General features: G+C 41.0%; 1 protein-coding gene across 3 annotated transcripts in view; it reads right to left on the minus strand.

Annotated features, from left to right (window-relative positions):
* The window catches only part of LOC150081448 (xaa-Pro aminopeptidase 1-like), a 231,893-nt gene that overhangs the window by 166,035 nt on the left and 49,894 nt on the right, over nucleotides 1–15,964 (minus strand). For all 3 annotated transcript variants that reach the window (XM_090379308.1, XM_090379305.1, XM_090379309.1), the window contains exon 2: nucleotides 8,374–8,501. In XM_090379308.1, the coding sequence (XP_090235434.1) occupies nucleotides 8,374–8,501 (128 nt within the window). The remainder of the gene's footprint in view (nucleotides 1–8,373; nucleotides 8,502–15,964) is intronic.

Genomic DNA, 15,964 nt, shown 5'->3' on the forward strand with positions numbered 1-15,964 from the left:
TGCAGTGTCTGGAGACTAGGCAAATGCGAAGTGATCTGATTGAGGTGTATAAGGCCTTGAATGGTTTGAGCAAGCTCAATACTGACGGGATTCTTCCTCATGCCCAGATTAGTTGCTTGAGGGGATATAAATTCAAATTGAGGAAAGACAGTTTTAGAATAGATGTGTAGAAATTTGCCTTTAGCCAGTGGTTGGTTGATTGCTGGAACAAACTTTCATCTGTTGTAGAAGTTGACAGCTTAAATAAATTCAAGGCAGAACTAGATAAACATTTGGAGCGAGTGGATGGGTGAAGTGAGAAGGGGTTTTTTGTTGGTTGATGCTATATAAGCTTGCTTTCTTGCATCATGTGCCTCTACTAATGCTAATCCTAAAATGTTTTTGCAAGTCTTTATATTTTTCAAAACCACAATTATGCTATATCATCATCATCATCATCAGCCATTTTCAATCCACTGCAGGACGAAGGCCTCTCCAGCAACTTTACAGTTCCTTCTGTGTTGTGCCACGACCATCCATTTACTACCCACAAACTCGTGAATTTCATCTGTCCATCTCTGTCATTGTCTTCCAGGTTTTCTTCTAGCTCCTTTTGGGTACCATTCTGTTATTTTCTTATTCTATCTATCATCATGTCTTTGACCTATGTGTCCTGCCCAAGACCATTTTAGTTCTTTAGCTTTAATAAGAATGTCCTTTACTTCAGTTTGCTGCCTAATCCATGTGTTTCTCTTCTTATCTAACAGTCTGATTCCCAATATAATTCATTCCATTCTTCCAAGCTGCGTAGTTCTCAGCTTCTCTTCCATTCTTTTGGTGAGTGCCCAAGTTTCACTTCCATAAGTCACGGTGGGGAGTATTCACCGATGAGCCAAAACATTATGACCAGCGAGTCGTTTTGCAAATCGAAGCAACTGTAAGTGAACTATGGCGCGTGCACAGGTCGGGACACAGTATAAAAAACACCTGATACTGAGCTCTGTTAATCAGTGTTACTCTTGTTCTACAGATGGGAAAGGCAGCAGACTTAAGCGAGTTTGACAAAGGCCAAATTGTAATGGCCAGACGACTGGTTCAGAGCATATCCAAAACAGCATAGCTGGTGGGGTGCTCACAGTCAGCTGTGGTTAGTACCTACCAAATGTGGTCCAAGGAGGGGAAACATACGAACTGCCAGCAATGTGTTGGATGACCATGGCTCATCGATGCTCGAGGTGAGTGAAGGCTTTCCCAGATGGTACATGGCAACAGAAGGGCGACTGTGGTGCAACTGGATGGTAATTGGAATGCTGGTGACGGGAGTAATGTGTCACAACATACAGTAAATTGAACCCTGCTGAAAACGGCCTGCATAGCGGCAGGCCGCTCTGAGTGCCGATGCTAATGATGGTCCATAGTGACAGCGCTACAATGGACACACGAGCATGAAACTGGACCTTGAGTTGTTGGAAGAAGGTCGTCTGGTCCGATGAATCACGTTTCCTATGGCACCATGTGGATGGCTGGGTACGTGTGTGTCATTTACCTGAGGAAGTGATGGTGCCTGGATGCACAGTGGGACAAAAACAAGTCAGTGGCGGCGGTGTCATGCTTTGGGTGATGTTCTGCTGGGATACCCTGGGTCCAGTCATCCATGTGCCTGGGCACTCTGACGTCTACCTCCTATCTAAACATCACTGCTGACCAGGTACACCCTTTCATGGCAATGGTCTTCCCCTCTGGCGGTGCCGTCTTTCAGCAGGATAATGCACCATGCCACACTGCTCAGATTGTACGAGACTGGTACCAGATACCACAAGACACATTTAGAAATCTTGTAGTGTCCATGCCTTGCTGGGTACGAGCTGTTTTGTCTGCATGTGGAGGACCAACGTCATATTAGGTAGATGGTCATAATGTTTTTGCTCATCGGTGTATGCATAGAGTGACAGCTGTGACAAAAACAATGTCATTAAAATGACCTGAACTGAAAACAAAGCATTTCACTTATGTGTCACTACTGGCCAGAAAGGTGAAGTTCCCACAGCCTTATTTACTGTGCTATTTGTACACAGCAGGGCGACACCTGGCTGTTTCTGGACACAAGCTCCGAGTGCCATAATTTTTTTTTAATTACTTGTATACTACATTAAGATTCACTCTCCACAACCCACAGTTTAACAAAACAAGTGCACTTGGGGTACACATACATGAGTGATATCAGTAATAATACTGATGCTTTGGAAGAGATGAAAACAATGGAACTGAAGTAAATTATTAAAGCCAAGAAATGAACAAAATCATAGGGAATCAAAAGACAAGGAAATGTGAGATCAATAAAAGTAATTAACACAAGAAAAAGAAAATAATGCAGATTGCAAATTAGAAGATGCAAGAGGTCTGAGTAAAAGGACAGTATGAGTAAAGGTGGTTTTGAAGTGGCTAAGGAATAAGATAATATGGATGAAGGGGGTCTGGTAGGAATTTATGGGCTCAGGTATAAACCCGCCCAAAGTTTAGTATTAAGTTTTGCTTTAAAGAGAACATTTTCATGATATGCAAGACCCCGAGAATATGCCCCCCCCAGGATTCTTGTGCGGCATGTCACGTAAGACTAACCTTCCAAGATGAAATCAGTATATCTCATCCCATGTTAAATCAATTTCATTGAGGAGTGGGAATCTGGTGGAATCTGAGAAAAAATTCTCACCTGGAATCTGAGGTGGGATAGATGTACAATTTTTTTTCAAAGTATGGGCCACATCCAGAAACATTAAACTCATTGTGAACCAAGGTGATGCATTTTTAGGAGGGTCTAAAATATTTTTATTCATAAGTTAATTTTTTATTCATTTATGGCAGAGTCAGCACCACTAACTAGCCATTCTGGTTAGTGGTGTTCTAGTCATTGGCATTCTAGTCAATTGCCTGAGTTGTTCACAGTGATAAAATCATGATCACAGCACCAATTCTACTGTTTTTGTATTTTACAGTACTGAATGTTAATACCTGTGTTAAATAATCAGCAATACACAAAGTTATAAATGCAAGAAAGAATAACCATATAAATAACAGTAAAATAACAGAACAACAATAAAAAGAATAATAATGATTTCACTTAGATAATTATATCAATAAAACTGACATTAGTTTTAATGGTCAACTATGCTTCACATTTAGGCTCACAGCTCTATGAGTTGACCCAAAGGTGAAATATAGCAAAAAACAAATGTGATACAAAATAACAAATAAAAACCAAATGGCTACTTTAACATCAAAGGTACTTCCCAAATTAGTAAATCAATCAGAGACAGGATCTCAGTAAAAGCTCAATGAATCCGAAATCAGTATTCCAAAGAATGAAGACTGGTTGAATGAAAGATAATAACGAGGATTAGTATTAACAAATGATGTAAGGAAGTACGCTTATAAAGCATCAGCCAAAACAAACCAAAAAAAAAAAAAAAGAAACCCTTCCCACCTGTGCATCCTCTCAATAGTTTGTCAATTTTCTCCTTGAATTTATTCAAACTACCCACTTCCACAAAAACAGATGTAAGTTTGTCCCAACAATTAACCACCTGTTGGCTGGAAGTAAACTTCTGCACATTTATTCTGCAACCATCCTTACCCAATTTGAATTTGTCCCCTCATGTGTGTAGTCTGAGCAAGATGCAGAATACCATCAGCATTGAGCTTTCTCAATCCATTCAAAGCCTTAAACACCTCTATCAGATCACCTCACAGTACCTAATCTCCAGATGCTGCAATTTGCTGAACTGAACCCTTTCTTTGTATGACCACCATTTTGTTCCCCTCACCAATGGAAAGATGTGGATCCTTCTTCCAGTAGATCCACATCTTTCCTAAAATGAGCCCCTCAAAACCTGTATGCACAGAAGCGTCCCCAGGTCTATCAGTGCCCCATGCGAGATTTTTTGGTGTATCCTCTCCAAATTGAAATTTATAGCAAATCAGTGAATTTTCAGGTCATTTTGTGGCCCCTAAATTTTGGCGCCTGTTAGGGGGAACCACTCGATTGTGCCTTAAGCTGACCCTGTGTATGCAGTACACAAGATGCAGCCTAACCACTGCCTTGTATAATGGGATAATTACCTTCTTATCTCCCACTAGCAAAATTTCTGTATATCACTGCCAAACCAAATGAGCTGTCCTGGCAGCCTGTCTACACTGCTCAGAGAACTTAATATTTGACTGCACAATTACCCCCAGGTCTTTTTCATTCTCTACCACTCTGAGTGTAGCACCATACACGTGATATGTTAATCTAGGATTACTGCTACCCATATACCAAGGTTAAATTTTAACTGCCTAATTTCTCTAGATCTTGCTACAGTATTTCTCTATATCTTGCAGCACCTTGATTACTGTCATTAACCATCCTGCCAATCCTTGCATCATCTGCAAACTTAGACATTAAGCCTGATATATACCTTCATCAAGATCATCAATAAATAAAGAAAGCAACAATGGGCCCAGCACTGAACTCTTGAGGGCTCTACTAATAACATTAGTCCACAAACAGCAGTGTCCTTTTGCATCCAATTCCTTTGTTACTGCATCATAGTATACAATCATATTAGTTAGACAAGATTATCCCTTAACAAATCCATGCTGTGACTGCAGTATAACTGCATTCTTGTCTAGATGGTACTGTACTGCTTTTTTAATCAGTGACTCCATTAATTTCCCTATAACAGAAGTTAAGCTAATAGGTCTGTAATTACTCGTGTCACCTTTTGATTTCCCTTAATTAAATAATAACTGCATTTATTCATTATTAAATAATAATTTAATAAAAATTTATGAAACTAATGGCTCATATCCGTGGCTTGGCCGTAGGCACCAAAAATTAGCATTAGCATTAGTAGAGGCATTTGATGCAAGAAAGCAAGCTTATGCAGCATCAGCCAAAAAAAAAAAAACAAATAAATAAATAAATATATAAATAAAAAACAACCACTTCCACTTCACCCCTCTGTTCGTTCAAAATATCTGTCCAGCTGAGCTTTAAACTTATTTAGGCTATCAACTTCCACGACAAGGGATGGAAGTCTATTCCACCAACCAACCACCCGCTGGCTAAAGGCAAATTTCCTCACGTCTATCCTACATCTGTCTTTTCTCAATTTCAATTTATGCCCTCTCAGGTGATTATTCTGAGCAAGAGGAAGAATTCCATCAGTATTGAGCATGCTCAAACCATTCAAGACTTTATACACCTCTATCAGATCACCTCACCGGTGCCTAGTCTCCAGACACTGTAATTTGCAAAACTTAAGCCTTTCTTCGTAAGAGCACCCCTTTGTTCCATTCACTAATCTTGTTGCCCTTCTCTGTACTCGTTCCAGCATCTCTACATCCTTCTTGAAATGAGGCCTCCAGACCTGTATACAGTACTCTAGGTGTGGTCTGACCATTGCCTTATACAAGAGAATAATCACCTCCTTATCCCTGCTAGAAAATTTCCAATATATATCATAGACAATACACCATGAGCTACTCTTGCAGCCTGTCTGCACTGCTCAGAAAACTTCATATCTGCCTGCACAACCACCCCCCAGGTCCCTTTCATTCTCTACCACTGTCAGTGTAGTACCACAGAGTTGATACGTTGCTCTGGGGTTGCTGTTTCCCATATGTAGTACTTTATATTTGTCAATGTTAAACTTCATTTGCTACCTCTCAGCCCATCTGCTCAACCTTTCCAGATCCTGTTGCAGTAGCATAGTGTCAGTAGTGTCCTTGACAACCCTGCCAACCTTCGTATTGTCTGCAAACTTGGACATTAAGCTTGATATACCATCATCAATATCATTTATAAATACAGAAAACAATAATGGACCCAATACTGAACCCTGAGGGACTCCACTAATAACATTAGTCCACGATGAGCAGTGTCCATTGATTACCACTCTCTGTCTTCTCCCCCTGAACCACCCCTTTATCCATAGCAGCAATTTGCCTCCAATGCCACACTGCTCCAATTTGTGCAGCAGTCTTCCATGTGCAACAGTATCAAAAGCCTTTCTAAGATCCAAGTATATAATATCAAAGTTATTCCCTGCATCCAGTTCTTTTGTGACTGCATCATAGTATCCAATCAAATTGGTCAGGCAAGACTTCCCCTTAACAAAACCATCTGTGTCTGAGCTATAACTGAAGTCTTGTCTAGATGATGCTGCAGTGCTTCTTTAACCAGTGCCTCCATTAATTTTCCAGGAACAGAAGCTAAACTAACAGGTCTATAATTACTTGTGTCGCCCTTTGATCCTCCTTTGCGAATTGGGGTCACATTTGCACATCTCCAGTCCATGGGTACTTCCCCTGAGTCCAAGGAAACTCTCATAATTATGGCTAAGGGTTTGCTTACTTCCTTTGCTGCCTCCTTTAATATAACTGGATAGATCCCATCCACCCCAGGTGCCTTTCTTGTATTTATCTTCAACAATTTCTCCTCCACTTTACTCTCAGTTATTACAAGATTCTCTAGCTTACTGTCAGAGTTGAATACACCTCTGGCATTCCCCTCGCTGAATAACTCCTCATGTGTGAATGTTGATGCAAAATATTCATTCAGTTTGTTAGCTACCTGAGCAGGATCATCAACAGTTGACCCATCGATATCAAGTGGACCAACCTGATTCATCCCCTTCCTTCTAGAGTTTACATAAGTAAAGAACTCTTTGCTGTTTTTCTTTGCATCCCTTGCCAAAGATTTCTCGTAATCTGCCTTCGCCTGCCTAACCTCCTTTGTAACTTGGTTACAGATCAACTTGTATCTATCATAGGCTTCTGTGTCACGTGTTAATTTGTATGTATCCCATGCATTTTTCTTCTCTGCCATATGTCTCATTAGTTCATCTGACATCCATTTAGACCTAAACCTTGAACAATATTTCTTATTTGGTATGTAAAGCCTAGTAGCTTCCAAGATAAGTTCTTTGAATGCTTCCCATTTTGAATTTGCTGTTGGTAACATCATCAGTTGGTCCCACTGTATAGAATTTTAAAATTGTCAGACCACCATAGTCACCTTTATGAAAGCAAAATCCCTTCCCTTTATCCCTGAAGGTAGTTACATCTTTGAGTAAATCCCACATCAGTACTCTGTGATCACTACCATCTAGTGGTTGCTTTATCTGCAGATTCTTAATGCATGAAGAATCACTACTGATAATCAGATAAAGAGTATTACTCCCTCTAGTTGCCTCCCGAACATGCTGATGTAGAAAACAATCATCTAATAAATCCACAAAAGCCTTGCTAGTGTGTGAGTGACCGGCCCCCAAATTCCAGTCAATATCTGGGAAATTAAAATCCCCCATTATAAGACTCTCTGATTTACTGGCCCACTCTATTTTCCCGTACAGTTTCTTATTATACTCATCAGAGTCATTAGGCCTATAGCACACTTCTACTCTCAATTTTGATCTCCCAATGCTTATGTCACACCAAACTGACTCGACACTGCACTGTCCAGCAATGTCGACTGGCTTCACTTCCTTGGATTTTATGTATTTCTTAACCCCTCCTCCCTTCCTACCCTGTCTATCCTTTCTGTAGACATTGTACTCCCCAAATTCCAGTTCTGCATTCCTTATATCTGTGTGACACCACGTCTCTGAAATCCCCACAATATCTGCCTTTGATGTTTTGAGCAGTACCTCAAATTCATCAAATTTATTTACTAAACTCCTAGCATCGGTGTACATGCAAGTATACAAGCACCTGTTCTTTTTCTTAGCTACCCTAACACAACCTATGTGTTTATTTGTACCCCAATGATTCCCAGCAGTCTCTGAAATATCCTGCATCTTATTTTCCAGGCTGCGGCTCATTCCAATAGAAGCAGTGCAAGAATCACTTTCACCTCTGCCAGTGGCTACTGTTAATCTATTATTCCTTGTATCCCCCCAATCTAGCAGTTTTCCGACCCACCTAACACTGCCTCAATAGCATCAGTAAACATTCTTGCACCCTTTCTATTTAAGTGTATCCCATCCCTGTAGAAGCAGTCTCTCCTGTTAACAAGTACAGACCAGGCTGAAAAAAATTCTACCCCTTGAGCCTTGCACAATCCTTCCAGGGTCGAATTGATCAACAAGCCTCTCATCATATACTCCTTCCTATCGTGTCTGGGCAGAATTGCAGACACTTTCAAATTCAACCCTAATTCACGGCTTTTTTTCAACAGTGACCTGTACTTGTCAGACTGTACAAATCCATGTTATACTAGTAGCAGTCATAAAATATGTGTTTCTTCTAGTACATCAGTAGGTTTTGAATCAATTATTTTGGCATAGTTATCATAAACAAAATTTAGTGCCCAACGATGGCTGCCATAATAATAAAATAAAAGCATTAACTCACTGCATCTGGCTCACATTTTAGCCTAGCATCTGCTCCAGTATCTCGTTTCTTCCTCTGATGTGACCATAAACTACCATGTTGGTAATTTTCTAATGAAACTGGTGACACCACACATAAAATAGTATGAACTAGAAAAAAAAATAAGAAAATACAATATTAGCAAATAAACTTCAAAATTTCACCTAACAGGGATAAAAAAAGAAGTGAACGCACATGCATGTGTGCACATGTAATGATTATTATTTTATGCAGATTTCTAGAATAAGTCTGGACACCTGCTGTCCTCAGCCACTTGTTACTGTTGCTTTGTGATTTTTTCTGCATTAGCTTCCTAGATCATAATGTGTCAGTTGTATATTCAGTTCATGTGGTGCATTTGGTTTATCATGTATTATGTTTGTAGATTGTACAAGTGCATATTTTTGGGCCAGTTTCCTTCCTATGTGGGCTGAAAAACCCAGAATAATGTATGGTAGATGGTGCAGGGGTGGAATTGCTATTGCATAAGGGTCAAGCAGTCCTGATTATTGCCATAAATTACTAATGTGCAAAATAGTATAGATGGCTGCCAAATTCATACAGTAACCAAACCAAAAAAAAAAAAAAAATGTATGACCCATTACTAACAGCACTAGTTTATTGGTCATAACAGACATAACACTTTCTGCTGCTAATCCTACCTGAGTACATAGTAAAAAAGTAATAATAAATACAGAATAGAAGGCTTTTTATAGAAGGATTTAATAAATACAGAATTGAAGGATTTTTATAGAAGGATTTAATAAATACAGAATAGAAGGCTTTTTATAGAAGGATTTAATAAATACAGAATAGAAGGCTTTTTATAGAAGGATTTAATAAATACAGAATAGAAGGCTTTTTATATTATAAATATAAAATTTTTATATTTATAATATAAAAAATATCCTTTTTTCTGGCTAAGTTTTTTAGGGAGAAAAAAAGGATATTTTTTATTTTGGTAATAATAAATCACTAAATTTATCAATACTACAAACACCCTTTACTAAAGACTAGAAACAACAGATAATTAGAACAATATCAACTTATTTTATAAATTATTTATATCGTATTTATCTAAAAACAAATTCTACTATTAGAAAGTTTAAAGGCATTTTACATAAAATAAATTAATAAGTCGCATTTAAACGTTTTTTTTAAATTTTAATATAAATGATTATTTCTATCACTTACTTAAATACAAAAAGTGTAAAGTAGGAGGATTCAAACAACATTCTTTAGCTATTCTCCATCCACAGTTCCTACCGAGAGTTCCTTCCAAAAAGAATCCATGAATCCCGTAACACCCATTACTTGTAATGGCTCCCAATATAGCAATTATACGTATTTACCGCACATAGTTATGTTCTACTCTGCGCTTTACAGATTGTATCATAATTTTTTTTTTTTAAATATATTTTCTTTATTTTGTTCTAAGATCATACAGCAGACGACCGCCACACTGTCGTCTGCTGCATGATCTCTCTGAATACCATACTTCACAAGAGGAGTTTCATATCAAGCATGCGATGATATCGTTATTATCTACGTCAGTTATAGTCAAATTCAAATTCAAATTATTATATTACGGCATCCCGTAATCTCTTACATATACTCGTGTTCTCTGGTCGATTTGCCTGTTTTGCTGGACGAAAAAATACCAGTTTGGGGGGGAGGGGAATACTCTGCTATCTACGCCTGAGAACGACTAACTCAGCCACGGAGTGAAAAAAGCCCACAAAAGTTCCTCGCGTACCAGTTATTGTCAAAATAAAACGTATATTAGTATTTTTCGTTTTATTTTCTTTTTATGCTCTAATTTATAATTTTAAATAACTTTATTTTTATGCGCTAAATGATTTTTTGCTTTATCTGTCGTTTCGCAGTAGATTACACTTTTTAGCAAATAACTCTTCACCTTATATTTGTTTAAAAATTGTGTAGAAGAAACTAAGGCAAACGAGGTATCATTATATCTTGTTTAAAACCCCTGAGAGTAGTGAAGTTCATAGTGAAGATACACAGGGCGCTTTGAGTCAGTATGCATCCCAACAGAAATAAAAGCCTAACCAGAAAGAGTTGTCTTTCCCCATGGTGGCTCTGGAATTGCAATCCGGCCAGGAGAAGCTGTCTCCGCTGTCCTCTTTCTCGAAGCTCTTATTTAATCTCACACCAAGTGGTAGTGGCCTGCTTCCAGTAAGTGGTAGTGGCCTGCTTCCAGTAAGTGGCAAAACTACCATGCCGTTATGTATCCCTCCGCTAGATTTAAGGAAACACGAGGCCCGAAACTGTTCCAAATGGTTCTTAAAAATCAAATGAATTATTATTATTAATATTATTATTATTATTATTATTATTTATTTATTATTTTTATTTTTTTTTTTTTTGCTCTTATATTATTTCTCCCTGATTGGGGGATTCCTCTCCGTGACGCGAACCGCTACTAAGTACACAGGGTGGCTGTAATGTCTGGTGTTACTGTCGGTCGAGGAAATCTCTGACTCTCCTACAGGTGTTCAGGACTGAGACTTTCTGGTGTTCCTTGTAGGTGTTCTCTGGGAGACTTTTGCTGCTAGGCTGCTATGTAGTCTTTAGTACTATACCGGTTGCTGACACGATGATTGGGATGGTTGATCCTTCTTGCATATGCCACATCTCCTTGATCTCATGTCTCAGGTTCTTGTACTTCCTAATTTTTTCCTCATGGGTTTTCTGGATATTGCTAGTGTTCGGCACCACAATGTCAATCAGGTAGGTAGCCTTTTCCATCTTGTACACAAGGGTTATGTCCGGTCTGTTGTGCGGGATGGTCTTATCCATTATTATGGCGCGGTCCCAGTACAGCTTGTGGGTTCGGGTCTCTAGTACTGCCTGGGGTTCGTACTTGTAGTATGGTACACTTTCTTGGGTCAACTGGTATATCCTCGCTAGCTTCTAATGTATTATCCTGTCTATCTGGTGGTGTCTATTGAGTGTACTCAGTCTGGGTGATCACCTTGCACAGCCTGGTGATGTGTGGGATCGTTTCTGAGGCTAGGTGGCATGGTCGACATGTGTCATCTCACATTCTGGGCTCCTTTGAGCTGAATTTTCTATAGTTTCTGGTGTTGATTACCTGGTCTTGGATGGCCAGCATGAATCCTCCAGTCTCGGGAAGAGCGTCCCGCTTGTGAGCCATGCATTGGAAGCAATGTTATCGATGTGAGCTTGATGGAGGTCATTGTAGTGTCTGCCATGGAGTGTCTTCTTTGTCTATCTTTCTATCTCCGTTTCTTGTACCATTTGGGCAGGAGGGGTTTCTTCGCTTAGGTTGAGTGGGGGTATATCACTTATCTATCTTCCTTATGGCCTGGTGGAGTGGTGCTGTGTTGTTCTCAAAGTAATCTTTCAGGTTAATTATGACTGTTTTCTGTTGTTTTGTCAGGTCTATCAGGCTCCTTCCTCCCTCTTACCGAGGTATTGTTATTCTCTCCACTGCTGACTTCGGGTGGTGTTGGCAACTCTTGGTCATCATTGTCCTTGTCTTTCGCATGATATCTTCTAGCTCGGTGTTAATCCAACCTATGACCCCGAATGAGTTTATTAGTATTGGAGCTGCATAGGTGTTTATGGCTTTAACTGTGTTCTCTCGGTTCAATTTTGCTTTTAGCAAGCTTCTGAGTTTCTGATGATATTTTTCGATCAGGCACTTCTTGATTTCCTTGTGCTCTAACTACTCAGCCTGCATCATCTCTAGGTATTTGTAGGTCACTCGTTTTGTCACAGCTTCGATCTCTTTTCCAATCAGCAGCTGGTAGTTTCGGCCAAATAATTTTCCCTGGTGCGGTGTGGGTGGTCTGCATTTTTCTGGACCAAATTCCATTCTGATGTCCTCGTTGAATTCTTCGGTGATCGGGAGTAGTTGCTGGTATTGCTTATCTGTTTCCGCGTAGCGCTTGATGTCATCCATGTACATAAGGTGGGTGAGGGTGTACAGGTTCTTTCTTCCTTCTTTGAGGTTATATCCACACTTGCTGCCGTTGAGCAGGGTGGATAGCAGGTTGAGTGCTAGACAGAACTATAATGGGCTCAAGCATCTCCCTGAAAGATTCCTCTTCTAACGGGGATTGGTCTGGCTGTGATGTTCTCGACCTTAATGGTGATACTCCATTTCGCCATTGTTGCTCCTAGGAAGTTTGTCACTATCGGATTGAACTTGTAGATCTTCAGGGTCTCTATTAGCCAGCTATGAAGTATGGAGTCGAAGGCCTTGAGGTAATCAATATAGGCCGTGTATAGGTTGCGGTGCTTCGTGAGGGCTTGCTCCATAACTGCGGCATCTATGGTTAATTGGTCCTTGCATCCTTTGCTCCTCCGCTTGCATCCTTTCTGCAGTTCGGCCATTAAGCTCTGACTCTCTAAGTAGTCTGATATCTTCTTAGTTATGCAGCTGGTCAGGATCTTGTACATTGTTGGGAGGCATGTAATTGGCCTGTATTTCGCCGGGTTTCTTGTATCTTCATCTTTAGGCTTCAGATATGTGACTCCTTCAGTGAGAAACTTAGGGATTGTCTCCAGGTGCCTTATCATTTGAGGGAACTGCTCTGCTAGGTGCTTGTGTTTGCAGGTGAGCCTCTTGTACCAGTAGCTGTGAATTTTATCAATTCCTGGGGTTCACCAGTTGTGGGTGTTCCTGATCGACTGTTTTACTTCTTCTTCTCGAATTTCCACTCTTCCATCTCATATATGTCCTTCGTTTTCTTCCGTTCTACTTCTATTCAGGGTACTTTGCTGTTATGTCTTGCTTCACTGCTGCGGATATTTCCCCAGGACTCTTCGATCGTCTTCTTCTGGGGTGGTCCGTTTCCTGCTTTCTCATCTTCACCCAGTTTCCAGAGGCTCTTTGGTCCTCATCAAAGATTCGGTTGTTTATTTTCCTCTGAGAGCTCTCTTTGTATCGGTGTAATCTCTTGCTGAGTGCGAGAAGGTTCCACTTCAGTGTGTCTAAGTATTCTCCTGTTCTCTGATTTCTAGTCTCATGTTTGCTGTGGGCACTTTCACTCTTGTGGATGCTCTTCAGCTTTCCAATAAATTTCTCACTTCTATTACCCTGTTGGTACTGGGTCAACTGACCTATCTTGACTCTTAATTCTGCTATATTCTGCTGACGCCTTCTTTTCCAAGCTGGCGGTTCCTTTTGTTTTCGGTTCTTCTGCTTCTGGTCTCTCGTTTCTTTTCCATTAATCCTCGTGGCTGCTACCACAGCACAATACACGGCTGTGTGGAGGTCCTCCAGTGTTGTACCATTGCTGTCGAGGAAATGCGGTACTATGTGCCGATCCAGGTGGTCTGTGATGCTCCACAAGGTTCTATTCGGCTTCTGCTTTGGTATCACGTGAGCCTTTGTGGAGTCCATTCTTTCGAATTCTGTTAGGACCTTCTTCCACTCGTGCTCTATTATGGACATTATGACGTTGTCTCTTTCCATTTCAGCTGCTGTGGATTGTATTTCTTCTTGCTCTTTCTCCTCTGGTTCGGTGGTGTTATGCTCTTCCTCCTCTGGTTTGGTGGTGTTATGCTCTTCCTCCTCTGGTTCCGCATTTTTTCTCCTTTGTAGTTGATCGCTCATGCCCTGCTTGATTTTTTCCAAGATTACAGGAGCTGTCAGGTTCTTTGTGACGATGGTCCTTGTCTGCTCTGTTATTTGCTGTTCGGTGACCTGAATATTCAGGATTCGTTCAAGCTACTTGGTATGTAGTCTTGCCCTGTAAGTTGTCATATCGGTCACCAGCTTCGTTATTTCGTAGTATGCTTGCATGAAGTACGTATTCATTTGAATGCTTCACTTCACGCATTGGAGTTTTCTCCTTCCTGTGTGGTCACTAGTGCAGTTGCACAGAAATCACTTCCAGTTAGTGGGGCTGGATGGTCTTGCCAATCTCTTGTGGTAGCCATACCGGGTAAAGCGCCCTTCGCTCCACTGTCCTCCCCGGGAGCCAGTCTCTGATTTTTCGAATCCCCTCTGCCTAACGCCTGAATGCGAGTGACTTTATTCTGCGCCACACTCGATGCAGTATGATTAATATTTCTGTGCGACATCATCCATTTATGCAGGTGGACCTGTTTAGCTTCGGCTTATGTCCAGTGGTATTTCTCGGGAGTGGCGCCACTTTGCTCCAAAATATGCCTTAGCCATCACTACGATCTTGGGGTAGGTAGGTCCCTTGGAGCAACTTTCACGATGTTTATTTTATTTATTAATTTTTATTACTATTAATTTATTTATTATCAATAGTCTAATTTATTACACCGGACTCCCAGCGTGATGGAGCCGCGTTCACTTCCGCCAAGGCGGTACTCGAACCGAGAGCCATCAGGCTGGTAGTCCACTGTCATAACGACTTGGCCATCGCTCCCTTATCCTGCAGGTGTTCAGACTTTCATTGCGACTTTCTGTAGTTCCTTGTAGGTATTCGCTGGGACACCTATTGCTGCTAGGCTGTTATGTAGGGTCTTTGGCACCTTACCTGTGGTTGACACGATGATCGGGATGGTCGTTACTTGTGGCATATGCCACATCTCTTTGATCTCCTGTCTTAGGTTCATGTACTTCCTGAGTTTTTCCTCATGGGTTTTCTGCAGTTTTCATTGTTGGGTACCGCTATGTCAATCAGATAGGTAGACTTTTCCTTCTGGTCCACAAGGGTTATGTCTGGTCTGTTGTGTGGGATTGTCTTATCCGTTATTATGGCGCGGCCCCAGTACAGCTTGTGGGTTGGGGTCTCTAGTACTGCATGGGGTTCGTACTTTTAGTGCAGTACACTTTCTTTGATCAACTGGTATTTCCTTGCTAGCTTCTGGTGTATCCTGGCTACCTGGTCGTGTCTATGAATGTATTCAGTCTGGGTGATCACCTTGCATCCCGCGGTGATGTTTTCTGCGGCCATGTGGCGTCTTTGACATGAGTCATCGGACACTGTGGGATACTTCGCGATGTATTTTCTATAGTTTCTGGTGTTGATTACCTGGTGTTGGATGGCGAGCATGAATCCTTCAGTCTCGGGGAAGAGCATCCCGCTTGTGAGCCATGCATTGGAAGCAATTTTATCTATGTGATCTTGATGGAGATCATTGTAGTTCCTGCAATGGAGTGTCTTTTCTGACTATTGTTCTAGCTTCGTTTGGGCCTGCTGGTTGTGAGGGGATTCCTCGCTAATGTTTAGTGGGGGAGTGTGCCGCCTGTCTGTCTTCCTTATGGCCTGGCGGAGTGCTGCTGTATGTTTCTGGAAGTAATCCTTCAGGTTTGCAATCACTGTTTTCTGTTGCTCGATGAGGTCTATCAGGGCCCTTCCTCCTTCTTTCCGAGCAATTGTCAGTCTCTCCACGGCTGACTTCGGCTGGTGTTGGCGGCTCTTGCTCATCATTGTCCTTGTGTTTCTCATGATATCCTCCAGGTCGGTGTTAGTCCAATGTAGGAGTATGTTAGCACTGGGACTGCATAGGTGTTTATGGCATTAACTGTGTTCTCTCCGTTCAGCTTTGCTTTCAGCAGGCTTCTATGTCTGATGGTATTTTTCGGTCAGACAGGCCTTGA

Source organism: Mastigoproctus giganteus, chromosome 8 (genome assembly GCF_048544385.1).
Source record: "Mastigoproctus giganteus isolate SK-2022 chromosome 8, ASM4854438v1, whole genome shotgun sequence".
Classification (NCBI taxonomy): Eukaryota; Metazoa; Arthropoda; class Arachnida; order Uropygi; family Thelyphonidae; genus Mastigoproctus; species Mastigoproctus giganteus.